The sequence below is a fragment of the Amblyomma mixtum genome, chromosome 6 (genome assembly GCF_055824585.1).
Source record: "Amblyomma mixtum isolate Tamu chromosome 6, ASM5582458v1, whole genome shotgun sequence".
Lineage (NCBI taxonomy): Eukaryota > Metazoa > Arthropoda > Arachnida > Ixodida > Ixodidae > Amblyomma > Amblyomma mixtum.
This window is the reverse complement of record NC_143017.1, coordinates 127,250,701-127,278,618: the sequence shown is the minus strand read 5'-3', so window position 1 is coordinate 127,278,618 and position 27,918 is coordinate 127,250,701. Positions and strand designations below refer to the sequence as shown.

At 43.8% G+C, this 27,918-nt stretch overlaps 1 protein-coding gene across 4 annotated transcripts; it reads right to left on the bottom strand.

The window, feature by feature from the left end:
• Positions 1-78: 78 nt before the first annotated feature.
• On the bottom strand, positions 79-27,879 carry IntS10 (integrator complex subunit 10). 4 transcript variants are annotated; one of them, XM_089549083.1, is made up of 21 exons: positions 27,699-27,870; positions 27,118-27,185; positions 26,589-26,692; positions 25,919-25,975; positions 24,229-24,311; positions 23,041-23,122; positions 22,752-22,899; positions 19,777-20,053; positions 18,033-18,111; positions 16,401-16,467; positions 15,796-15,870; positions 15,237-15,270; positions 13,780-13,906; positions 12,129-12,211; positions 11,576-11,644; positions 10,104-10,157; positions 6,571-6,676; positions 5,230-5,309; positions 3,437-3,602; positions 2,904-3,000; positions 79-1,719 (listed from the first exon to the last, which is right to left on the bottom strand). In XM_089549083.1, exons 1-21 carry the CDS (start codon positions 27,846-27,848, stop codon positions 1,566-1,568), a joined length of 2,160 nt encoding a protein of 719 aa, XP_089405209.1. In that variant the 5' UTR covers positions 27,849-27,870; the 3' UTR covers positions 79-1,565. The 4 variants fall into 4 exon arrangements, with proteins under 4 accessions (XP_089405209.1, XP_089405205.1, XP_089405206.1 ...); XM_089549079.1 differs by lacking the exon at positions 15,796-15,870 and having other exon boundaries at positions 27,699-27,875; XM_089549080.1 differs by lacking the exon at positions 26,589-26,692 and having other exon boundaries at positions 27,699-27,841.
• Between the last annotated feature and the right edge of the window lie 39 nt (positions 27,880-27,918).

Below are 27,918 nucleotides of genomic sequence, written 5' to 3'. Positions count from 1 at the left end.
AGGTGTATGAATCTCTTCATACTTTTGGGGTCATTCCCACATGCATTATCATGTTCTAGAATGATAATCTTTCACGACTAATGAATAGTGAGTTTTTAATTTGCACTGAGGATACATACAAATAAATATGAAACAGTCATGCAGCAGCAAGCTACAGTAAGTGGCTGCTGCTTGTTTTAGAATTTATAGTGGAGTACAAAATGAGCTAGCCAGCAAGATGATGACTGTATGTGTCATTTTTTGCTTTACTTTTCTATGCACATGACACACACACAAAAAAAAGACCAGATGTCACACAATGAAATGCTGCTCACTTGAGCCTTCTGCTTAAAAAAAAAAAAAAGTATACTAGCATAAAGAACCTTAACCCATTGGCAGAAATTCTTGACAAATTAAACTATCTTAATTCTGCTCTTCAAAAGCCTGTGCACCTTGGCATCTAGACTTTCACAGCCTGTTTTCACCACAATCAAGAGAAGCACAGGGCGCAGCAGCGAAACTACTGCGCTTCCATACGGAAACAGTGGGGAGTGGCAAAGCATGCAAGGAACATTCACTGGGACAGGCCAGCATAAACTGGAAAGTGAGAGTGTTCTTTCCTTATTCCCGAAATGGTATTGCCTTTTTTATCACTGCACCATGCTCAGGCATGCCCCAAATACCTGCAGGATAATTACATGAACGCACCAGTACAAGCAATACAGTAGTGCACTAATGACAAACTAGACAATCCTAGTGGGGAATGAGACTACAACTCCTCTCTCCACATCTTTCTAACTCTGCCTGTAAACATAATAGTATGACCCTGTGCAGATCCTACAATATGGTGATGACCTGGCATTTCTCCCTCACACACATCCAGTGCCAATGAGCTGCATAAAGGGCACTCAGTGCAAAAACGCTTGCCCTATTACGACTGTACAGGGGCAAACATGTGGTTTCAACTCCTCTGCTTCCCTTTGTACTCTTGCACACTCATCAGGGAGGGAGCAACAGTGCAGCCTTGCAGGCAGCTGCAGTACTACTGCTTGGTGAAAAAGCCTTTCTAGCATCAGTTTTCTCTTTGTCAGATGGCATGTAAAAGCACAAATGCATATTAAGGTGCCTCATAAAGATACAACTGACAACAGCCACCAACAAGGCATGTTCAGAAGCAAACTGCAGCCTGAAATTGATGCTGAGATTTGGAACACTTTCACATCAGCAACTCTGTGACTGCGCACCATTCGCTTCTGTTGTTAGTTTTCTTTATTTTTCCTTCTTTGAAATCAGAATGCATATTGGCACCTGGCCAATCCACGCTCACATCAACACCACCATCTGTAGCCTTTGAGGGTGGTCTGGCCCACTGGAAAAAGAGTTGTAAACATAGCACTACAAGTGCACAAGAGAATAAAAGCTGAGAAAGGTGACAGGTTGAAGTGTTGTTGTCTCTCTTGCCTTTCATACGTCGCACATAGTAGCACTGTGATTACAATCTTCCAATAAACCACCCCCAAAGAACACTGTAAGACAGTTGGCTTGGCCACACAATTGAAATGCGCCAGGCTGAGAGCACAGTGCACTCAGAGTTGCTGCTCAAGCAGCTCCCTCTCCTGCTTGAAAAAGGTGACAAGCAGCTGCTCGAGGTCGTCGTCACATCGTGCCACCTGCTTCTCCATGGCCAGCCTGAGGTCCTCCTTGGCCCCCTTGTTCACGCCTCGCGTCACTGCCCGCTGCCTGCACCAAGGTTCAGCAGAGGTCACCAGGTTGTGTGTCCATCTACCATGCACAATTTTCTTCCATGACTGCACAGCGAAAGATGAGCTTCTTTACCAGCCACCTGAGCCACCATTTACGTTACAAAGTCCTCACCCTTTCTGTCAAATGAATGCATTTTTTTTTTTACTTAAGGCTAATGAAAAGCAGCAGCGCTACCCGTCACTGACTGCCAGCACCAAAGACAGAAAATTAATTGTTCATGAAAGCCACTACCAATTACATACTGGAATAACAACCGATGCTGTAATAATGTTGCAAGCAGTATTCATCGCACATCATTCATTTGAACTTTTAGCACACATCCCCTCCAATAAACCTTCTTTGGGTCATCAGTGTACTGAAATGAAAAGATAACTGTACAATATTTGCGCTCACATTGTTTTGGAGAGCAATTCGTGCAATGTCACAAGCCACCTAGCTGCTGCACTAATCGTTAGCGAAAAGTATGTAATCTGCAAGTAACAAGGGCGCTTTTGTTTTGCTTTTAGAATGGTTTGAAAGCAAATTTTTCCTATTCCCATATGAAGCGTATCTCTCAATCACTGTTCAAACTAATAAGAACATTCTTGTGGGCTAGTTGGTTCATAATCAAAGAAAGGAAACACTGCAAAAATGACGAGGCCGAAAGGCAAATAAATGAAACACACTGCATCCATGGTGTTGTGTTTCGCTCCTTTACCTTTTGTCGTCGTCATTTTTGCGCAGTTTTTCCTTTCTTTGTTAACAGAAAGAACTACCAAAAAAATGCAAGACATGAAAAAGCAAAAGCCAGCAGATAATAGACAACTAAAAAAAATGTTATTTTCCAATGATCTTTTATAAATCTGTACAGAAAAACAAGGACCAAAGTCTGCATGAAGTTTCTGAAACAGCGTGTCTCATTGCCACATGTCGCTTTGCGCCAGCACAATGACCTCTTACATTTTTGCTAAGATCTAGATTGACAATTGGTATGATGAGATAAACCAAACTGAAAATTAAGGTCACAGTTGCTTTCAGCAGCATTTCAGTCCCCTTCGGTGCATGGAGCTTCAAACGTAGGCACTCATGTTCAAAGAAAACGAGGCATTGGCTAACTTAAGAAAACAGGACCCCAATCAAAGTAATACAATTTTCAAACAGTAAGTAGCAAACGGCCTCACCTGCCAACCTGAGTGGTGGAGGTGGGCAGCAGATCCAGTGTGACTCCACCGCCATTGCTTGTGGTGATGTACATGAATTCCTCCAGCATGTCGGCATCTGTAAGCACTCTGCTAAGGAAACTGCCCACCAAGACAGCCACACAAATTACCTAGTCTTACTTTTGTCCCAGGCAAAAACAAGGCCCTCTCAGACAGTGTGCCCGTGGACATGTGCACTGATGCACACTCATGGGTGCTGTTGGAAAGGGTCCTTGCACCAGCATTTACAACTCCCTTATGCTTTCATTGGTGCCCATTACAGTGTTCACGTCACTGATTAGGCACCATGACTGCATCTAAAATAAGTACATCTGCCTTAACGTACAGACACTAGTTTTGTATGCTGTTTTAATAACAAACTAAAAATGGCAGGACTCTATGGTAATTTGTCTCAAATGAAAACCCGAAGCCCTACAAATATTACTGCAGCGTCTAAATCACAAAGCAAGCTGCTAAATTAAGCGTGGCTTCGGCTCGCAAAAAGAAAAGGATACTGATGAGGTAATTGAAGAAGAGTCCATAGCAGAAGCTGCCCTGCTTCTTGATGATGTCAAGCAGCTTGCGGAAGAGGGGCTCTTCCTCAGGCCAGTCGTACTGAGTCATCACGATCAAGTGACCCAGGGCAAGGTCATCTCGGCTGAACTGCATCAGCACTTTGTCCTGCAAAGGGACAGCAGAGGTTGCAAACCTGCTTTGACAACCTGAACTGTACTGCGAACCCTGCAAAACAACTCAAGCACATTAGTCCAGTGGTTCTCAGCAATGAATGTGTTGCATACCCTTCAGCATGTCAGCACCAGCTAAAGTTACTAAGGAACACAGGGAAGCAGAAGCAAAAATACTGTCGCATGGTGGTGCCAGTGACAGGGACAATAGACAAGCGGACTAACATGGCATGGAAGACACTCTTTATTGGGCTGATTTGCGCTCACAAAGAACTGAACAGCTCAATAGTGGCAATGGTACACAAGTGCTCGGCGGTCGTTGAAGAAAACTATCCCTGCCGCACTCAGCCACGCTCAGTTTAATGCTGACGAAGTTTCGAGATAAGGTGTGTAAAGTAGCTACAATAATCTAGAATAACGTACAGCCAGTTTCACTCAGCTACAAACATTCTAGATAAACCTCGGCTCATCTCACGTCACAAAAAAGTGATTAAATCGCATGCCAGTGGTTTTGAGAATAAACACACAAACATGCAAAGCTTTGCGGTAATAAAGTATGACAAAGGGATTGGTTATGCAATCACTTGTGGGAGTGAACGGGCTTATTTTACATATATACACAGAAAAATAATCAAAGAAATAATGAGGCATTTCATTTTGCTGGCCCGCTCATACAACAATAGACATTTAAACAGCTCCTTGGCCCCTGGAGACACATAACTCAATTTCAAACTGAATTAAATGAGGAGATGCAGCTTCATTTTGCCTGTCATTCCATTAAAACCACAATCTTCATTAAGGAGCAAAAACTTCAAAAATTGTCAGGAATGCCTTCAAGGGCCTAAGCAGGACTGTGGACCCTTATTCAGCACCAGTGCATAAGTTTTAACCAAGGGAACTACTACTTAAAGGCATCCACCTGACCACACAGTCAAATGGCTACACAAGAAAGGTACACAGCTTTCTTAGGACATCAGAAGTTGACCAGTACTAAGCCCGAACAAGGATGGATTTTTCTTCAAGTGTGCAGTTCAGGATAAAAGTTAGGTCAATTTCCTATGGCTATGAGTAATTACTACTGAGATTTAAATTTGCGCTACCTTGAGAGAGTCCACTAAACACAATGGACAATAATTGCTATGCATCATGCCCCATGACAGTTGATGAACCTCACAATGGTTTGGTTACGTTATTACGAAAACACAACCATGAGATTTCTGGCTGGTTTGCCTCACATGGTAGATGGCGAAAATATATCCGAATACAAAGGAGCAAAGTACTTGAGAGACATACGACTCAAGATGCAAAGCAAGTCTACTGAAAATATGGGGTGAGCTAACTTTCAGAGAGAAAACAAACCGAAAGACAGTTAATGGAGAACGCTACAACAAGTCTCTTGGAATTTTATGCTTCACTAAAAGCAAAAGATAAAGACAAGCAGCGAACGGACACTCACACTAAGGTGCAATGCATTTTTAGGTGCACACAGTTACTTGGTGTGCTTGGCTTGGAAACTTTTTTTATGAACACTTAAGGAAATCAACAAGCTCCTCTTCGTTCATCGACATTGAAACCGAATTCGAAATAAAACAAGGATGACAAACCTCACACTGCATATTTACCTTAAAACACGTGATCAGAGTCTTCATGCAGAAGCACAGCACCTCTGCCCTGTCATAGCAGGCAAATACAAGTTTCCGCTCTGAAATAAAGTTGAAACAATAACATCACTCAACGAGAACAAATGCAATTGGTAAAAGGCTGGACTCGGGACAGTCAGTTCACAGGCACTGACCTCTCCTTCAGGACAAAAGATGGCCAAAAAATGTTATTTTGTTTAATTGTTGAATATGTTTGCATGCCTCATTTTCTGTGCTCTCCCAGAGTTTCATTACTGAAATCCACCAGGAAGTACTGCAAAAAAATTGTTTAGTGCACTGCACGAAGGTCCACTGTATTCATGCTTCTAGGTCTGACATAAGCTTATCTACTGCCATGTTGTATATATCGAATAATCATTATATCGAACTTCTTTGCAATCCCCTTCAAGTTCAATATATTAAGGGGCTGTTGCGACCCGGGTAGCATGGCCGGACCGGAGATGGGACGAGGAGGATGGGAGACTGGGTTAAGAGGAGGCAACGAAAACTTTATACACTTATTTACATTATTTACAAAGAGCAACTGAGAATGACTCTCAGTGGAAGGGAACTTCTCCGTCAACCGGAGTCGACTGGAGCTAGCAGGCTTCTCTCGGCCACACTCACAGCCGAGTTAAATAGGGTTCGGATTCTCCAGATCCCTGACTGGGGAATAAAGTTCGAAGAGCACTGTCCAATCGGATGGACCGAAGTGGACGCTGGTGTTACCACCCACGGCAGGGGAGGTGCGGGCTGTTCCTCTCTCTCGCAGCTCGGTCGATGGGAAGGGGTAGATGCTGACTAATCCAACAAAACTGGAAATGAATCTCCCGCAGTCTACCAGCAGGTGAACGAACGTGCTTCCCCGCCGGATGTCCAGAACACGAGACCTTTGTTGAGGACACAGATGTCTTCAATTAACAGCCAGCGTGACTGTGCGTAGCGCCCCTTCATCCTTCGACAACCCGAGGGTGTACACTCGGGTTGACTGGCGCTGCCACGTCGCCTCCGCTTCCGCTGTGGTTGCTGCTGTCAAATTTGCGCCCTTAAGCCCCCTTCGCATCTTCGGCCCCCGCCGCTGCTGCCGTGGTCACCTCCGCTCAAGGTAGTCCGCTGCACTAATTCACTTAGGCTAGAAAGGGGGGGGGGGCATCACAAGCACCACCGCACCGTCGCCGTCGCAAGGTTGTCGACCTTGTCGACTGTTCACGGTTGCTGCTTGATCGGGCCCACGTGGCCAGAAGTACAATCACAACAGGGCCTACTCTATGTGTGCTCAAATGTGTCTAACACAACTGAAGAAAAGCAACAAAAGGTACTGACCAGGTTTCCGGTGAAGTGTCTCTGGCGTGTGGTATGGAGTAGCAGATGCAGCCACAGATGTTTCAGGTAATGAACACACCACATCCAGAAGCTTAGAGCAGGCTGCCTGTGGAACAGCGAAAATAGCGGAGGGCTGTAAGTTTCAAGCTAATGTCGCAGACCACGAGGAATGCTTCATGACAAGGCTTTCACACAATATTTTACAGCAACGCCTTGTTATAACAAATTTGAACTGGCTGAGATTGCTTTGTTACAGTGAGTTTCACTGTTTCATTATATTCAGATAAAACTACCCACCCTAAAATAGAGAGCACCCATTCCTTTCTTTCTTCAGGTTTTTAATTTTCCTAAAAATCGAGCAAGCACCCATGTGATTATGTCCCATGTCTGAGAGAAGTTCAAAGATACGGCAAAGACGCATCAAGCCCCCATGGTTCATTATCTCTGCGACGCTTATTGTGGAAGGAAAGTGAGGGGAGGGGAAGAGTCGTTTCACAGATGCACTGACGGAGATTAGCCGTGCTTTAATCATCCGGTTTTTCTAGTCTTCTAACAAACTGTTCTAATTTTCGTTCTTCCTCTGGCATTTTCTATGCTTACGCAATACCGAGCACCCCAGACCCTCTACGTAGCTGCCATCTTTAATGATCGGTTGTTGTACCAAGCACGGGGCCACTCCACCTTATGTCCTGGATTTTAATGCCTGGGCCTAACAAGCTCCCATCCCCCAGTAGTATTTGGTGATTATCTTCAAATGTTACGTGGGCACTTGCCTGGTATTTTACAGCAATGTTATGCTTCAAGAAAAACCATATTTTCTTCATCACAGCAATTGTATTAACGACTGCTTCATCACAGTAAAGCTTAACTGTGATACCCAACTTGCGTGCCACACAGTAGGGCTTTGCAAATGTTTTGCCCTTTTTGGCACTGAAAATACCCTAACGACGATGTGTGCCAGCTGTTAGAAGCACCTGGTATGGGGCGTATCAAGTGCAAGATTCCATAACGAGGTATTCTCCTAGTTTTGTATAGGGTGTACAAAGTGCAAGATTCTGTAACAAGGTATTCTCCTAGTTTTGTATAGGGTGTATCAAGTGCAAGATTCCGTAACAAGGTATTCTCCTAGTTTTGTATATAGTGTGTATGAAGTGCAAGATTCCGTAACGAGGTATTCTCCTAGTTTTGTATAGGGTGTGCAAGATCCCGTAACAAGGTATTCGCCTAGTTTTGTATGGGTGTATCAAGTGCAAGATTCCGTAACAAGGTATTCTCCTAGTTTTGTATATAGTGCGTATGAAGTGCAAGATTCCGTAACGAGGTATTCTCCTAGTTTTGTATAGGGTGTGCAAGATCCCGTAACAAGGTATTCGCCTAGTTTTGTATAGGGTGTATCAAGTGCAAGATTCCGTAACAAGGTATTCTCCTAGTTTTGTATATAGTGCGTATGAAGTGCAAGATTCCGTAACGAGGTATTCTCCTAGTTTTGTATAGGGTGTGCAAGATCCCGTAACAAGGTATTCGCCTAGTTTTGTATGGGGTGTATCAAGTGCAAGATTCCGTAACAAGGTATTCTCTTAGTTTTGTATATAGTGCTTATGAAGTGCAAGATTCCGTAACGAGGTATTCTCCTAGTTTTGTATAGGGTGTGCAAGATCCCGTAACAAGGTATTCACCTAGTTTTGTATGGGGTGTATCAAGTGCAAGATTCCGTAACAAGGTATTCTCCTAGTTTTGTATATAGTGCGTATGAAGTGCAAGATTCCGTAACGAGGTATTCTCCTAGTTTTGTATAGGGTGTGCAAGATCCCGTAACAAGGTATTCGCCTAGTTTTGTATAGGGTGTATCAAGTGCAAGATTCCGTAACAAGGTATTCTCCTAGTTTTGTATATAGTGCGTATGAAGTGCAAGATTCCATAACGAGGTATTCTCCTAGTTTTGTATAGGGTGTGCAAGATCCCGTAACAAGGTATTCGCCTAGTTTTGTATAGGGTGTATCAAGTGCAAGATTCCGTAATAAGGTATTCTTCTAGTTTTGATGAGGAAATTCTAGAAAATTTTACAGACCAAAAGTGAACTTTCTAGTGATAGCTAAAACCTGTCTGCCTCTTCGGTTGGTCACATTCACAGAGTGGTGCCAAACCAGTGGCCTGCAAAGCAGGAAATCAATGCTCGGACAGTTGAGCTACGAAGGACCACAAACAAAGTTCATGTTGCAGTCCCCAGGCCTGCTACTGGCAACAAGAACCAGAAAGCTTTTTCAATGCATTTTAGTCATTGCACCCTGCTTGTTTCTTGCCCAAAATGCACTTCCTTATTAAGTTTAGAGTTATGCACGAATGATAAATACAGTGTCTCTTCTGAAAGTAGTAGGACTCTTTCTTTTTTTATAAAATTCATTCAAGAGAATGGTACAAATGATTAGAATTTTTCAAAGTAGCCCCCTTCCGCACCTACACGCTGCTGTCAATGAGTTTTCCAGTTTTCCTACGCCTCCAGGAACGCCTTGACCAGAATGCTGTTTAGCTCCCTCGTCACAGCCTGTTGAACCGCCTCTACCGATCTGTGATGTTTCCCCTTGAGTGTCGATTTTATTCTCAGGAATAGAAAAAAGTCTGGCGGGGCCAAGTCTGGGCTGTAGGGGGCCTGAGGTAGCGTTGCCGCCTTGTGCTGGGCAAAAAATCGAGGTCCTCATTCGCATGATGATGAAGATACTGGCAGACCGATTTCCGGTTGGCCTTTTGCTCCTCTGACAATACTCCCGCCACCAACTTCGCGAACACTTTCATCAAGGCTTTTTCTGTCACGGTCTCAAAAACTTGGGTTTGAGGAACGCTCATGTCATCAGCAATCATTCTGATACTCATCCTACGATCACTGTGGAGTAAATGTGTCACTCGCTACAATTTTCGTTGGTCTTGCTGGTCGAAGAGCGTCCGGAGCGGTCGACGTCTTCCACTCTTTCCTGACCGTCTCGGAACCGCTTGTTCCACTCAAAAAACACCTGATCTACCCATGGTAGCGTAACCTTAGGCCTCCTTAATCATGTTGTCAGTCTCTTTGCCCATTTTACCAAGATTCACACAAAATTTGATCGCGTATCGCTGATCCAGTAAACGCTCTATGATTCTGCGTGACCAGACGTTTTGACAGGGGTTCACAGTACAAGCGACCTGCTCTCTTCAACGGCCGAGAGCCGACTGCCGATTTTCCCCAGCATTCCCAATATCCCCCTTCAACGATCCTGCACATGCAGACCGTCTCTCGTCCGCCCGTTCGCCCAGGAAAAAACCAGTCTTACTACTTTCAGAACAGACCCTGTATACTCAATAATGCATGGAAAGAATTATATGAGCAGCCCCAGCCTTAAAAATCAAGCACATATGCGAATAAATATGCATATTTTTTCAAAGAGACTACACTAACAACCATAAAGCATGCCTTCAGTTTACACATTAGAAAAAAAAAGCATATAACACGCTTAAGCCTGCTGTTAAGGCACTCATTCCAGATCATGCCTTGTGCCACTTACTGAAGACTCTCCAAAGGAATGGAAACAGCTGGCCAGTTGAAGGTTCACCTTGTTCTAGGATAAACGAAAAAAATAAGAAGACTACAATTATCAGCCATATCTGCGATATACTGCACATTTAAAGTGTGCCAGTAATACTCCTAAGTTCTACAATGATACAGTACAATGTCGATGATATAAATTCCTTGGGAGCATGCAAATTTTTTGTATGATCCAAAACTAGCTGACTTGAGTATGAAACAAAGAAAATACAATCTTATTCATTTGGTGTGATCATTTTAGCCAATCAAGCCGGTACTGTCTGTTGGGGATGGTTTCCCACCGATGTTGCCGAGTAAAATGTGACAAACTGCATAAAACTGCATATTCCTCACAACTACACCCCACTGCCGAACAGTGGTGTATCGTATCAAGGGTACGGGGCCTAGCCTGCTTTCACTTGGGTCTCTGTCAACTTTCTTCTGGTTTTCCCGCTTATTCTTAAAAAGAAGGGCCTTCCTAACCAAATATGGGCGAGCCTTCAGTGCAACATAAAGGCACGAACCAGGGTGCCGAACTGGAATTTTTTGGGGTGCAGTTTTCAGTTCATGCCTTTCGGGTTCAGTTCCTGATTCTGCTCCAAAGTGACATTCTGTTCCGGTTCGATCCAGTTCTGACAGGATTTCACCAGATCAAACCAGTTAAAATGGGTTCATCACCCAAAAAATTCTAAACATAGATGAGTTTTAACAAACACTCTTATGCTGTTTGCTTTTCTGTGTGACATTGGTATATAAAATAAAAAATGCAAAATTTGTTTAAAGCGAGATGTTTTCGTTTTACCTACTTCAATTTACTGTCCATGGCGAAAAGAAAATAATTAATGGCAAGAGCTGCAAAATCAAATGAATTTAAAATTAATGTAAATCCGCTATGTACTATATGCCAGAATCCCTCTGATGAGGTACAAATCTTTGTCAAAAGTAATCAGGCAGGCGCGAACAGGCCGGAAGCGAGAGCGCTGTTGTGAGGTGACATTGTGTTCGCCAGCGCTTGCTGATGAGCACTTGCTCTGAGATTACCCCTGCAGATGCTCCTTTGCACCCTCACACTCGCTACATGGATGATAAACACCACGCGGCATGCAGAGTGGACAAACTCTGCTTCATACCAAGTGCAATGAAAAGGCACCAAAGCAATGAAAATGTTCTTATTCTTTGCACTGATTTGTGCATTTGATATTCATCGGCTCTAATAAATGACAGACAAGTGCCACAGGCCTTTTTTAGCAAGAAATACCTATACTTCATAAGAGACAGCCTCACACTGAAAAACCAGTCTGCCAAGTGTGCATGCTGAGTTTCAAAGCTATTTGAGAACATTAGCTAAATCAAAGAAGCAATAACAAAGTATGCATAGAGCATGCAAAGAAGCCAGCAAGCTTCAAGGTATAAAAAATTTTTTTTAAAGCTATCCCCAAGTGCATACTTTACCTTTGTCGCTGGATCGGTTGTAGCTTCAGCTATTTTGTACAGCTTTGCAACAGCTTCCTTTGGCTGGTCCTGGTTAAAGAAAAAAACAAAAGAAATAGAAGTAATAAAGCATGACAAAGTGACGACACTAAGATAATGTATTAAGAAGCACCACTTATCTCCCCCAGTGATTTCTTGTTACGAGTTAGCAGTAACCAAACCGACATATTTACACAAAAAGCAGTGCCTACACACAACGTAGACAATCACCCAAAAAATTACCAGCCACTGAATCATAAGATGTACAGCTTACTTTTAATCCATATTCACGTATTGTCACTAAACATTCCAGCTCCTTTGCCAATTAATGTGATAGTTAAAGAAGAAGCACAAGACACCATATCAGCGCCTGCACCACCTGACAGCATGAGCATGTTTTCCATCAAGACAGTGAGACATGCAATAAAAAATAAATACAAGATGTTTGGAAATACAAAGAAGCCGGATGACCTCTTATCTGGCACCATCTGCCAGACACCATCACAGAACATGTCGGGTAGCACATGACACCTACCTGATAAATCAGTGATTCTATAAGAAAGGACTGGAACCAGGGCCACTCCTCCAGGTGAATGTGCTGTGACAACCGGGCCAGTTCTGCAAAAGGCAGCTCTCCGTTCAAGGCAGCTCTCCGTTTTACTCTCAGAGAGTAAAAATAATTACAAACATCACTGAAGAGCTCCAAGAAACAGATCTGTTCTGATAAGCTGCCATGCTGAGGCTGCCATCATCATCTTTATGATCACAGTTCACTTCCTCTTCTGTCAAATGAGATTATGAGATGATGAATGTTTACTGGCACTAGGGCAGCTTTGGCGAAAGGGTGCCATCCTGCATCTCCTGTACATGAGATGGATGCTAAAACTACTAGGATACCGCTGTGAACCTTCTGTCACCTCTGATTGCATCAACTAAAAGTAGAAAGAAAGGTAACAGTACCATACCCACACAAATATAATGCAAAGGGGAGTTGAAGCCCTCAGGAAAATGAAAAAGATACATACTTTATACATATCCTATTATGCCTATAAAGTGACCATAAACTACCTAGGGCAACCACAGCTAAGGGCTACGCGTGAACGCAGTGTCATCATCTTTCATGCCATAAGTGTCATTTAAGAGGCAACAATTCAGAAACATGAGCAAAACAATCTAGCACAGAAAAATTCTGTCACATGTTAACACTGCTATGATGGTGGCCTTTGGCGCTGTTGCCGCTTCATGTTTTGCACTGCCCAGTCCTCGGCCTGCTCTTCCCCTTTTCCCTCCCCTACTCCTCATAGCTCTTTCACTGCCTTCCTGTTTTCAAAGGCCTATGCCGCCTCCTTTATGCTTTCGCAGCCACCGTTTCTTTAGCTCCTGCATGCTGTTCGCTTTGCCTCTACTCCCTTTGGTTGCTGAAAAGCTGACTTCTCCTCACAGCCCAAGAGCCTGGTGACTGAGCTATTTCAAAGAGCAGCGAAAAAAAATTAACCCGCATTACATTTTTATATTTGCAACAATTCACATATTTGTTGCAAGGATAATGGTTACTGTGGTCATGCCCCAGAATATTTCTCAGCCTAACCTAACTCCACTAACCCTCCTCCCAAGTGCCGCCGCGGTGGCTCAGTGGCTATGGTGCTCGGCTGCTGACCCGAAAGACGCGGGTTCGATCCCGGCTGCGGCGGTTGAATTTCTTTGGAGGAGAAATTCGAGGCCCGTGTACTGTGCGATGTCAGTGCACGTTAAAGAACCCCAGGTGGTCGAAATTACCGGAGCCCTTCACTACGGCGTCTCTCATAGCCTCAGTCGCTTTGGGACGTTAAACCCCATAAACCAAACCAAACCAAACCTCCTCCCAAGTCCATAAATCAAATCAACGTTCACAGCGATACATGACAAAACACAAGTCGAAAAAGAGATCTGATGAAAGAACTGGCATTAAAAAATATATACAGCAACTAATTCAACCAGTACACTCAACAGCTGAGCCATCAAAATTCTCTCAAGTCAGGATGGACTAAATAACAAAAGCAGATACCCCAGCTTCTCACACCACCAAGAAAGGGCGAAAAGTGGAGTGACCTGGCGACACCTGAAGTAAACAGGCCCACTCTGAAATGATGCACTAGGCTGCAGTGTATTAGACAGAACTGAAAGAGGAAAAGAACCCGGCTGCTTACCTTTCTTTAGATACTGCAGGATAGACCAGCAACGAATGGCTGTGAGGAAGCTCTGTGTCAACACCACTGCTGACTCTGCAGGGATACACTTGCTCACTGTCAGAGCAGGCGGCTCAGCCTCCTTTCCCTGGACAGGGCAACAACAAGAGGCCTCAGAGAAGGCGCAGAGACGACTTCTGGGACAGATTTACATTGTTCCTCTTGAATGGCACATGGAACACTGGTGGTCTGACACCTTAGAGTGGTGCACTGTGTACTTACAGCCCTCCATTTCATACACCAAAAAACAAAACCTGCCCCTGGCGAAAATCTTTCCCAGCCCAAATGGTTTATGGAACAATTTCCAGTTGGTTCCAGTTGGAACCAGCTGGGTTCTCCAACTGGAACCCAGCTGGTTCCAACTGGAACCAACTGGAAATTGTTCAATAAACCATTTGGGCTGGGAAAGATGGTGCTAAAGGTGCCGGAAGTAGTTTCCAGCATCATGTGTTTTATGTTAACTGTAGGTGATCACTACCTTCACTACCTTTACTACACATGGAGCCGCTGCACTTCAGAACAGTTCAAACAATGCATGTTTGAAGAAAGCCCCACAGCACAAATACCGTGAGGACCACACATTGCGAACGTGACCAATATATGTCACTCGTCCATTATAATCTGACGTCCACAGCAGATGGACTGAACATAGCATATAGACTTTACTAAGGGCCAGAATTCATGATGCATTTTTACATAATACGCATGAGCCACCATTGGTTTAGTGATGTTCTGGCACTGATCGGTCTGTTTTCATGTCGCTGCCTGTTTTCCCCTCAGCTATAAAAACAAGAGCAGCACGCACATCGCAAAAGCGACAGGGCAATCAAGCAGCATCCCGAGGTATGCAGGTCTCTTCAACCATCACTGGGAAACGCTTTGACACAAGGCTACCACGTCATATACCTAATACAAGTCAGGAGATTTAAAGTTGTTTTTAATTTCAGTGCAAATGTCAGCTTGCTGCAAAATTTTCATGCGCAAATTAATCACTATGGTGTCTGTGGCTTTTTTTTTAACAGTTTAACGGAACACCATCTTTGCCAAGTGGAGCCCAATGATAGAATTTGGTAAGGGCACACTAAAGCTGTGTGCTGAGGCAGTGAGTTCTCTCATGCTAAGTAAATTCCACACCGTCTAGGGTCTAGCATAACAAGGCGTGAGCCAAGCTTCGGGCCTTATAGAAGGCACCAGCTACATTTGTGACTCCGAGTGAAATTCATAGCCAGTCAAAATTCATAACTTGCTGAAATGCACTATACCACTTTTAGGTTGGTGAAAATTTTGTCAAGCTTGAATGTCGTAGCTGCAAACTGCTCCTTCAGTTTCAGTTTCAAGCTGCTTAAAATGGACAAAATCTAGAATAGCAAAACTGTCTTCTCTTCACGAATTTAAATAAATTTGAAGGATGCACTTGCCTCAGCCTCAACTTTTCGCTTCTTGTGCTTGGGCCTAAAAGGAGAAGAAGAAAAGAAAACAAATAACAGGAAATGATCCATATGTAGATGGTGTTATACAGGAAATGAGATTTGTGAGCACACAAGCCTTTCTCTGAATCATCAGTATCACTCCCAACAACACGACTAAAGCACTGTAAAAAGGTATTGGGAGTGACCCCTTCTCTAGTTACTCATGTTACTCTCTGCGAGATGAGACTGCAAGGATGTTTCGGGAAGTCGGGACAGGCCCGTCTATAGAGTCATAAAAGGTGCTGTCGTTATTGCCTTCAGAATTTTCATGAGCTCCCAGCTCTAAACAGCACCCTATACTTGAAGTTTAGGAAGTTAAGAAGAATTTAACGCAAAAAAAATTCAGGAGGAAGGTAATCCACGCCTATTAAATTACAGCAGTACTGTGCATGCATTGTCTATTCAAGGCTCAACAGGTATTTATTTACACATATGGATGGCAAATGTTCCTTATTTACATGAGGAAGAACGAAAAAAATTTGAATGTTTTCATAGTATGGCTACTAACCTCCAAAACTTCCTGTCATCCGCCAACACAGCATTTCCGCTCTTAAAGACTGTTGTCGGAGAGAGTTCAAACATCCTTTCACATGACAAAGGATTTCGTTAGTACACTTTTACTTTGACATATTCATACTTTCTCTCAAATTTCTGCAACATTGTTTTCAACACAATAGCAATAACAAAAAAACTCTTGAAATTTTCTTTGTTAGTGTAAGTTCAAGCTGCACCGCACACTCATTTACTGCATCGCACACTGCATTCACACTCTGAAGTCTGTGCCGTTCAAAGGAGAGACAATCATGTACATGGTTAACTTTCCGAAAATGTTTATTTCCTTAGTATTTCAGCAAACTTTTCATGAGTGCTGGACATCCAGTTAGTGTACGAGGATGCCGAACTGAGCGAGTTGATGTGGATGCATGTTTGGAAATTCAGTGTGAAGACAAGGATGAAAGCAAGAGCACAGTTGTGAGACAGAACCCGCGCGTGTGCTCTTGCATTGGTCCGTGTCTTCTTCGTGCTGAATCTCCAAACATGCAACCTGCTGGCGACACGCTTGAAAAAGACTCAGTTACGGTTCAAGTTTTAACAACGTGAAAGGCCACTTACGGTTCAACTGCTGGGTTTGCCCACCTCGGCCCTTCTAAAAGAATGCACTGAACATCATTCGTGGCACCTAAGGAGGAGATGGGCAGGTAGATGTACATCAGAAAACAAAAAGTTTACTTGCAGTGAATGCAAGGCATGCATTACAAACCAAGGTTAGGACTTGTAGCTCGATACACCCGTCAAGTGACGAAAAAAAGCAATAGAGCTACCCTGTCTTTTATTAGAGTATTACAGGAAACAACGAAACGTTTCACTCTCGGTAGCTTAGTGTCACTCGCTGTCAGAAAAAGAAAAAAATGCAGGTTGTATCCTACTACACAACAGGCCGCCAATTCAAACCAGTCACTTCGATTTCCAGTACAGCCTCGACAACTCACTATGGTCAAGCAGAGTTCGAGTTGCGCTGTACAATTTACTGTGATTACAATAACGGCTGCCGCAGCTGGTATAAGACAGGGCACAATGAAGCGATATGATTTGATTTTTAATCTGATGGGGTTTAACGTCCCAAAGCGACTCAGGCTATGGGGGACGCTGTAGTGGAGGACTCCGGATAATTTCGAACACCTGGGCTTCTTTAACGTGCACTAATATCGCACAGCACATGGGCCTCTAGCACTTCGCCTCCATTGAAATGTGCCCACCACAGCCAGGACCAAACCCGCATTTTTCTGGAGCAGGCATCCGCTCGCACTTTTTTGTTTTTTGTACTTCTTGAGAGTTTTACAATAAAGTGTCAGCAGTCAAACATAACCACTGAGCCACTACGGCAGCTTTGGAGGGATATGGCAGAGGCCTTTGTGCTGTAGTGGATGTAGTTAGGCTGATGATGATGCTGACAATAATGAGACTCCTTAGATCTTGCTGAACGCGTTCCCTCCAAGCCTCACATGCTTGAAATCCATGCCATAACCGGGCTAGTGCTCTTATCCCAGAGAAGCGCCGTGCTAAGAAGGGGCAGACAAAAACAGGTAATGGAGGTCATGAAAAAACACACAGACTTTTTGTCATTCCACTGGAGGAAGAAGTGGCAATGATACCAGTATCATGATCCCTAAGAGAGTCTCTACCGTAAATTTCACCTGGATCGCATCGTTCACATGGCCATATCTGACACATTCACGAGGCTCGGGCCTACTCATGTACAATCTCAGTGAAAAGCACGTGAATGTGGTAATCTATGGTTAGAGCATACCCTAACAGTGATAGTGATGCCATTCACCTTACACGATATTCCATATTCAACTAGTGCTTGAAAAGATAACTTCACGGCCACATTAGTTTAATTCCTGTACTCACAGAACACCCAGTTCTGCTATGCACCTATACACTAAAGATTTTAGGGTTCCCCAGTAGATGCATAAAAGACAACGCACAGATTTACATGAGCAGCTACAGACAAGACAAAAAGTGCTGCAAAAAGTGCTGCAACCTGACTGTTCACATTTCTGGCTGGACAAGTGAAAAATAACGGCATTCACAACTCTCTTTTCTCCAAAAGTAATCTCATCTGTTTATTTTGTTCTCTCACACAACCAATAAGCATTGATGAGGTGCTTTGAAATGCAATGGCAATATTATCCACGGATGCACCCGTGAGAAAGTAAGCTAGTAAGCAAAGATGATTAGTACCTGGGAACCATGAGGGGTTGATGTGCTTCCCATAGTTGTACAGAGCGTGCAGGAATATCACAATAGTGCAGTAGAAGACCTGAGCGAGAGAGAAAAGAAAAGAGCACGTTACCAAATAAAATGATGCCCTCGTTTGCTTATGATTCTGTGCTGCAAAGAAGAGAAGAAAACACAAATGAGAACATAGATGTGCTCAGGACCTCCGTTCTCGTAATTTGGCCAGAAGGCTTCACATACAGATATACAGTAGACTCCCTTTAAGATGAACTCCAAGGGACCATGAAGACTGTTCATCTTATCAGAAGTTCATCTAATTAGGAGTGCTTCTTAAAATGATGTTCGAGCATGCAGTGTGTGTCCAAATACTTCGTATATGTGAACAAAGCCATGAAATAGTCTTTTAGGAAAAAAATAATTGCAACATAAGCATTTATTGCACTACTAGTGCAGTGCATCAGGCACTGTTGAGTGTTGCCCAGTCTGTTATTTTTTTTTGTGTCTGTTGAGAAAATCGTCTGCTTGCTACAAGCGTAGGCATATCACTTAACCTTCCAAGATATCCTTCAGTGCCCTCACAGGGGAGGAGCAGCGACAGTTCTGCTTTCACAGAATCGCCCTTTCAACGGAGACGTGGTTAGGTCTCTGTGCCTCCCCGCGTCACATGGATCGTCGGCGGTGCAAAAAAGCTTTCAATTTTTTAGCTTTTTTTTCTTTCCTTCCACTGAAATACTGCTCAAATGGTCGAGTAAAGCTGCATGGCTTGGGCACGGCTGGTCGTGAAAGTTCATCTTAACCAATTAGCACGTGTGCAGTGTACATCTTAAGCAGATTTTTTTTGCATTGACTCTATGGGAAACCAAACAAATGACCACCACTGTTCATCTTAACCAAGGGTTCATCTTAAGCAAGTTCGTCTTAACGAGAGTCTACTGTAGTTTACACACCCACTCTAGCTTTACTCTTCCCCAAATCAGGGGCACAGCATTCCAAAGGCACACATGACTCCCACATTTGCAAGAGGCAATCATGCTTCGCCCTACTTTTGTATGCACGTTCTGATGAAAGCAAAACATACGCTGCATTTAAGGGACATTAAAGAAAAACACTAATGGAAGCAAGCGGTTTCACAAAGCTTGTAGATTACTATTCGAAAAGTGTACCAGAATTTTATCTGTGCAAAAAGTGATGCTAGTGCTGAGAGAATTGCAAATTAAATCTCCCAATTTCTTCCCCATTTACACCCACACGGAACTTGGGGAAAGCCACCCTAATTTAATCATTAAGGATACAATTGGTTTTCGGTGAACCAGAGAAAATGGAGGAAAACAAAACTGCTCGACCAGTTATCAGATGAGCTTTTGTTACATAGATCAAGAGATGGTGCCAATATATAGCACACCATCTTTCATGCTCTGCCCGATCCTCTCAAGACATGGTGTCCTCACAGTCTGGAACAAGCAGGAAGGAACCCAAGAGCTTGTGCTCCTAAAGAAGCAGCACACAAGTGCTTCATGAAGGTCAGGCTGGCACAGTGAAGGTGGCTGCATCATAAACCCAACTTATTGAAGTTGTCGGGCTCTTGCATGCTTATCGCTGATAATACTATTATGCAATCATCTTCAAACCTGTTTTTGGATGTCACATTCTCCCTCATTTTAGCCTTTCATCCCTTCACTGGAGCAGGGCAAATGGCCAGAAGCTGCTCTGGTTAACCCGCTTGTGCAGGGAATCTCTTGTGCCTGACCTGTTTGTGCTGTGCTGCCAGGAGTTCCTCGGGGTCAACGGCTGCCCCTGCCGAGAGGTCAGTGGGCGCTGGGGGAGCTGGCCGAGCAAGCAGCAGGGCGCGAATGCGCTGCCAGTGGGCCTCCTGGAGCAACGACTGCGGCTCCTGGAGCAGCTCCGACAGCTCCCAGCGTAGGCGCCGCCCAGCACACGCGACGAACGAGAACAGCTGTCGCCACAGTTCCGCCTCTGAAGCACCCCCACCATCAGTGCTACTGCCTCCTCCGCCACCTTCGAGACTGCATTAAACGGCAAGGCAACACAAACAACTGTAATGTATAAATGGAACAGCTCCCATGAAGGTGCCTCGAGACTTTTTCAGTCGGTACATGTTCTGCGTATGTGAGGCTTTGCCATGACATGGCTAGCAAGCTCGGAAGCAACACATACTAATGCCTCCCAGTGCCTAGTAATACAGACATCAAGGATTTCCATTCCTTTTTTTAAAAGGGTACTCACAAGGGCCCTCTCCTGCTGTACAAAACAGCTAACCAGTCGTGGTGAATTTATTTTCGTTGACATAACAAAAGCCACCCTAGCACAACAAGAGTAAGTGCACGGTGAGGAACTGAAATGCCTGAAAAGGTTGAAAGTAATGCTTTTTACCATGCCTTTCAAGGATGCTGCGAACACCTCCATGCAACTAACATTTGTCATATGCCATGCATAGGTTAATGCTAAAGAAAGCACCTAATTAGGTGCTTTCTTTAGATAAATCTTTAGAAGATAAATCTAGAGGTTAACAGAAGTATGATAAGAAGACCGAAGTCCAAGACCTCTACCCACAGGATATAGCAATGAAAGTAAATTGAATAAGCACACTAGCATGCTTGCAGAAAGATCTCTGAAAAAAGCTTCGAAACAGAGCCTGAGATCTCAAGCGCATAAAAGTTAATTGCTTTCAAGAAAGTACCTATGCACTACTACTACAGTATGGTTTCATATCTGCATTTTTATATCCATATACAGAAATTTTGGAGACGGTGTGCTTGCATTGAAAGTATGTCACCCTAGAGCTGCACTGGCGCTGTATCGTTAATCTGATGCCATCATCCTCATCAGCTGGGACAAGCCCACTACAGGACATCCTGCTTAAAACAAATACCCAAGGTACACAAGATGTGATATGCCTCTATTATCGAAACACAGTTGCTGACCAATTGTTTCGATGGTGACATTTCAGATCATGCTTGTTTTTTTCAAACATTCTGTGCTGCACCATTCTGCATCCTAGCAGTAGTAGTAGTACGAGACTTTACTAAGGCACAACACTTAGGCACCTAAGACGTCAATGGCCTGCTGCACAAGCAGGTGCTGTTCGACTTCACCTTCAGCTCCATGCCAGTCCTCAGGTCCCAACACTGAGGGAGGGGGTTGGAAAGAAACCCGACTTGCACAGCAACCGGGCAGGAGAATAAAAAGTGGGAGAGGTACGCAAAAGAGGCAGGGCAGTTGGGACATGAGGGATCGTGATGGAATTTGTACAGATAAAGCTGTGCAGGTGTGACAAGTGTGTTAAGTTGTATCTGTCGAAGGATGTGAGCCTCCCGCACAGAAAGACTAGGATGAGGGTCAGGGTAAAGACACGGTTGAGGCGGAGAGCGTTGTAATACTTTTCGATGGTGGCACGAAGGGACCGCCTCCACCTGCCCTCTGAGGGCCTCGGCCAGGGGATCTATGGTGCCCAAGTAAGAGTTTCACGGGCGAGCTGGTTAGCCAGCTCATTGTCATCAATCCTCGGGTGCCCAGGGATCCACCGGAGGAAGACGGAGCAGGCCTTGAGTTCCGTGACCAGATGTGCTGAGAGTGTTTTTCATTGAATGGCATGAATGGTTGCCTAGGAGTCAGTGTAGATGGTACAGTCAGGAAAGGTGGAAGCGATGAAAATGTTGAGTGGCATGAATGATGGAGAGGAACTCGAGCGAGAGAATGTCAGGGGGGTGTAGGAACAGGCCGCTAGTGTGAGTGACAAAAGTAGAAGGAAGAGGATGAATGAGGACTTGACTACTGGAGCTCCGAGGAGCCATGTAAGAGGCATCCATGTACGCCACTCCATGAGTATTGAAGGGGGGACTATGATGAGAGGCAGCAGGTTATGTCGGCAGCCAGCATGCAGGACTGGCAACATACTGGAGGGAAGAGGAAGCATACAGAGGTTAGAAGCCTCCGAAGGGGAGGGAATAGGAAGCATACAGAGGTTAGAAGCCTCCGGACGGGAGGGAATAGGAAGAGGGGCCGTCTGAATGGAGGGAATAGTAGTCTGGTTGAAGAAGCCAGCGCCCATGAGCTGTACTTGAAAGGTGAACCACTTGTCGATCGCGGTGAAGAGAAAGGAGAGTCCGAAGAGTCCAACCTCTAGTTACATGCAGCATTACTGTACTGTTCTTGTGACTGTACTGATTTCCTACACGAGTGTAGTATTTCCTGTCTTTTGCTTGTAAGAAAAAGCAGGCCCATGAAAGGACACAAGATACCGGAGACAAAAGTTTGGAGACCATGTCAGCACTAACCAAACTGCACCGTTGCATCAGCTGGTAGCCAGCACTTTAGTACCAAGACCCCACCTGACAGTCTTGGTAGCAGAGATCACTATGTGCCCTGTGGTGTGCTGCTAGGAGAAGTAAAGGAAGAATGCCGCTAAGCAGGATGCAGAGAATAGCAAGAAACTTCACAACAGGAGTGAGACATGCCACAACACGTGCGAGCTTCGTGACCTACTATCTGAATGCATAAAAGCAACATCACTGCTTGCATTAGTCAAGAAGCAAAAGGTCATTGCATGTACACAGCTAGACAAACATCTCTGCAAACATGAAATGAATGTATAAAGGGCAATCCTGATAGCATGGCATCAGGCCACCAAGTGACGTGGCAGTGGAATGGATGGATGCTTGCAAGATCCACAAGCCTTTGTCACCTATGGCACCTCCTCCTCACCTTGACTTCATGAAGAGATCAAGCTTGTTCCTGTTTGGTGCATAGATGAACATGGTGTAGAATTCAATGCACTTGTGAATGAGCCGGTAGGTCTGCTTGACCGGAAGCTCCACGCCCAACTTGAGGACAAGAGGGGCCACATCGCACACTGGAAAGAGGTTTCCCGATCAGAACACTCCTCTGAGAGCCAGCAACCATGTTTCCGAAAGACGCACTTTCAGCAAATGATACCACGCAGTATTTCTGTAGTGTTGCCACTTGCTTTTTGCTGTGCAAACAAAATTCTTACCAAGCAGCTTCCTAAACTGGTTCAACGGTGTCTGGCAGTGGCTGTGCTTCTCGGCCATCTGCAATGTGTCAATCAGCTTCACCTGGACGAGGAAATTGCAGCACAAGTGAGCTCAACTAACTGCAGGTCTTAAAGGTGCACTGAAGAGGATTCTGAACTTGTCTTTTTGCCGCGGGAACTCAATCTACACGTTCCTAGCATTCTTAGAAACTGCAACTTATTGCCCTGTATGGCCGATTTCCCTAATTAAATCGAATTAACGTCCGGCTCCCGCCCTTTCTTTTTTAATTCTGCCTCGTACGATGGGCGGAGTCGACCAACGCGTGAAGTTCCTTTCAGCCAGCTCCGTGCAGGCTTTGCTTTCGCTTTATTTTGTTTTTTAGGTTTCCATGATTAAATAGTTTCATTCGCAGATAATATAGCCGCAAAATAAGCCCGCAGAAATAAAAATACGCGCGGACTATTTGCTACTACGGACTACTATGTATTACTCCGCCGATGGCAGAGCGGCAAGTCGCCACGGGACTGGGTGAAAGGCACTCCACGCGTTGGTCGACTCCGCCCACCGTACGAGGCAGAATTAAAAAAAAAGGGCCGGAGCCGGCCGTTAATTCGATTTAATTTGGGAAATCGGCCATACAGGGCAATAAGTCGCAGTTTCTAAGAATGCTAGGAACGTGTAGATCGAGTTCCCGCGGCAAAAAGACAAGTTCAGATTCCTCTTCAGTGCACCTTTAATGGTAAAGTAACAAATAAACCATTTGCTGTTTGTATCAATGTGATGTTACAGCAAATGTGCTCAATAAAGCAAAAGTGTGCTCAATAATTGCACGAATATTTGTAAACAATACTGTGGAATGCTTGATATCAAATAAGCGCAAAATTAAAAAAACCTTAAATATTTTACTCGAGGCAGCACTGGCCTCAAGCATGTAGCATAGCCTAAGTTCTGTAACCTTTCTTTCTTTCCATCTTTTTTAATTCATTCATTCACTGCTTTCAAAAAGGAGAAGCGGAAATACCTTTATACCAAAGCTGCACAAAAGCACTGAAGACACCTGCTGGTGCATTTAAAAATCAAATGGAATCAGAGGTTTCAACTGTGGCAAAAGAGAGCAAGTAAACAACTTTTCAAAGAGATATCCCATTAAACTAGCACAGTAACCATATATCAATATGCATACTCACACCATGTTCCACCACCTTCTCCGGAAACTTTCGCAAGAGGAGCAGCATAAGCCTGCAATGCTCAGCTGTGTCCATGCAATGTTCTGCAATGCACAATGAAACAGATGAGCTCATGGCACAGGCACGACTTCAAATAGTTTTCATCGTGTATTCTGCTGCCCTATATTTCACACATTGCATCAAGCTAGGGTCACATTGTTTGGATCCAAGAGTTATCTCAGCCAACTCCTACTGAACTAGCAACCAACAGTAGCTCGGTGATTATGGTGCTTGGCTACCGACTTGAAAGACGCGGATTCAATCCCGGCCGCATTTCAATGGAGGCAAAATTCTAGAGGCCCGTGTACTGTGCGATGTCAGTGCACGTTAAAGAACCTCAGGTGGTCAAAACTATCTGGAGCCCTCCTCTACGGCATCCCTCATAGCCTGGGTTGCTGTGGGATGTTAAACCTCATAAACCTAAACGTACCTATCCCATTGAGATATTTGACAACAAAAGCAAAATGTAAAGGTTAAAAATGCATTTCCCAGCACAACAGCAATTAGCAGAAAAATAAGAAGCAGATGCCCTTCCCAAAAAGCACATAAGCTGTCCTATTTAAAACTTGATTGCATTTGCAGTACACCTAAGGCACCTCGAGCAACTTCCATCACTTTCTTTTTGCATATCTGCTCTATGGCATATATCTATTGTTTATATACATATTGTTTATCCATGTGTGTGTTCACATTCACAGCATGCCTCACTAAGCATACAAGCATTTTATCAAACCAACACCTTCTTCAGTTTAATAGTAAATTCAAATGCACAGAGCTATCATGTGCTGGTTCTGTGCAATGACTAAGATTTGATTCCTGGAAAACCGAAAAGCCGCCACAGTAGCTCAACAGTTAAGACTCTGTCTAGCTGAAGATAACGCACAGTTCAAACACAGCAGCGAATTTTTAAAGAGGTTAAATTAAAAACGTTTTAAGTGCTAAAACTTCTGCACAAGTTAAAAGAGCTGCATTAATCAAAATTTTACAGCCTCTCACATTATAACGTCTTATAACTCGTGGCACAGCTTTTGAACTTTAGAAACTCTGTACTTTGAAAACAAAACTGAACAAGCCAAATGCATGTTTTATTGCTTTCAAGATCCTTGTCTTTCCAACTAGTTTCAATGCCCAGATATAACGCATCTTGAACAGCATTATGGTCATTGCCCCTTTCCCAAAATGCAACATTTTGCAGCACAATGCACAATCTCAATTGCCGAGAGATTTGCAGTGAGGAAGTATGTGTCATTTTCCCTCAACTCTCGCCAGGTGGAAGCACTTATAAAAGCTGTGTAGCAATTTTTAGAAAACTCAGCGTTCTTTCTCCCCAAAGATTACAAGAACTTTATGCCAACGCTTGACGAATTCTCAAAGTTCCACTCTTCATACTCTTCTATTAATTAGTGAAAAGAGAAACCCATCCCTGGAGCTTAAATAAATTTTTCATGATATGAAGCTTTAATTTTTTACAAGGTACATCTTACAACAACCTCCTCACTTTGTGAGACTAGAGGAAGAGAGAGAGAGAGATCATTAATACAACACCGAGTACAGTACTAGGAGTCCAAGCCTGCTATGATGCTCTTGACCAAAGCTCAGGTGGGCCCACAGAAGCAGGGGTGGTGGAGCGAACCGTAGAGTCCACACTTACCCGCTATAGAAAGTAAGATGTCATGCTGTGAGGCTGTTGGAAGGTGATTAAACATATCTGCAAGAAAGTTGAAAACAAGTTTTTAGTCCCATCCAATGACCAATACGCTTATAAGGGGGCTTGGAGCATTGCTGCTGGCTTTTCACAACATTTATTTCAAGATCTTGCTAATCATAATTGCCTATGTTGAATCAGTATGGCCTTGATGCATTAGTCATTATCAAATGCTGCAAAATTCTGGCTTCTTTACACAAGCTCAGGACACTGTTGCAATAACAGTTATAAAAGCTGTAGCATGACAACACATGATCAACTAAACATTGAGAGCACTGCATGTATGGTATGCGATTTAATGCTGCAACTTTTGACTACCAATAATGCTTAGCATGCCACAGACGGTCTAATAACAAAAACTTGAGAAAAATAAATGGGACCTTGATCCTTTGATAATAAGAGTTTTGCGGCCCCTAATGTAACTGGTTTGGTTTATGGGGGCGCTCAGGCCTCACCTCATATACATACTAATGTAACTGCCGAGTTGGTCACTGCTTTACGTTGCTATAGCAAGCCACCACTTGGGTACATCGGTTCTTAAAAAAAAATATTTTTTAGGCCATTCTAAGAACAAAGCTTCGAGCCGTGTACACAGAGATTCAATTAAACATGATACCCCTCAGAAATGTGGCTTCCGCATCAAGCGTATCAGCTCGAAGAGCATTGGCGATTTTGTACACTTCATCCCAAAGGCGGTGTTCTGAAGGAAACTTTCGGAACCTAAAGAAGGAAAAATTAAATGTGAAGTCACTTAATGAGAAAAAGCACCTGCCATAGCTCACATACTCATGTGAAGTATTTTGGCAAGTTGCTACATTTGTGATGTTCAAATGAATAACCTTAAATTGATGCAGCATTGTACTTTTGGTAGATGAGCAAGGAAGAAGCATATATACTTGCATTGGTAACTAGAGTAATATCATGTGAACGCATACATCAGTGAACTTAATATGTACAGCGAGACCACGTATATTTTGAACAGACTAAACACTGATAACTAGAGTATAACTAGAGTAATATCAAATCAACACATAATACAAGTGCAAATATACAAGTGCTGCCACTACAGAACTTGTTATGAGTTACTGTTATGAGGTACGTTATAAGTTACTGATACGAAATTAGTTTCTAGAAATAAAACGCACATTTCCTCCAAGTAACTTGATGCCTCTTTAATATTTCCGCTGTCTGCAGCCAGGCAGTAAGCTTCATACTGCAAAAAGAAGAACGGCAGCACAAAATAAAATCATCAGGATGCGCCGCAACAGAAACTTGATACAGAACATCGTTTATTCTCGAGCTTCTGCAAAAAGCCATGCATTCCATGCTTAACATAGCCAATATTTAACACATCACGACCAATAAACCAAGGCAGCTCGGAGACTGCTTACCAACCATTATTACAATTTTTAAAACACGAAGAAAGAGACTATCGGAGGCAGTCGTCAAGACATAGGCGCTCAATCAACGAGAAGGCGGACTACTTCGCGATTCTGAGACGCGCGAATCGCAACACTTGTGCCGCGAAGATTTTGTGTTTTCTTTCCGTTGACATGGTGAAGAACCGCAAGTGAACGGACGATTTGTGCAGCTCATAAAATCAAGGGCCCATGCTTTTATAAGCCTGTTCGCACGACCTCAGAAACTTTGTATCGACAGGAGCACTCGCTGTTTCAATAGAACATCAAGAACACCAAGTTGAACGGCAAAAGACAGTCATGCTCGCCTGTATGCCAAAATTTTCTGGAAAAAGTGTTTTCGCAGTAAGCATCCAAGACTTCGTAAAGTACGGATCAGATTTTTGGCACCCCCGTGCCATAGAAATAAGATACTCCTCGTCTGTTTCGCTTTCTTTCATCGCGTTGCCGGGCGCCATGACATGGAAGTACGAGACTGATGAAGGCGCTGGTTGGCTTATGCTAACATGATGCTAAAGCTGAAGACAA

Coding starts and splice junctions, on each gene's coding strand:
- IntS10 (XM_089549083.1), bottom strand. CDS start 27,848: ATGGCGCCCGGCAACGCGATGAAAGAAAGCGAAACAGACGAGGAGTAT. Junction 26,693..27,117: donor TCAAGTTACTTGGAGGAAAT/GTGCGTTTTATT, acceptor TTCCTTCTTTAG/GTTCCGAAAGTTTCCTTCAG. Junction 6,677..10,103: donor ATTCCTTTGGAGAGTCTTCA/GTAAGTGGCACA, acceptor GCTGTTCCACAG/GCAGCCTGCTCTAAGCTTCT.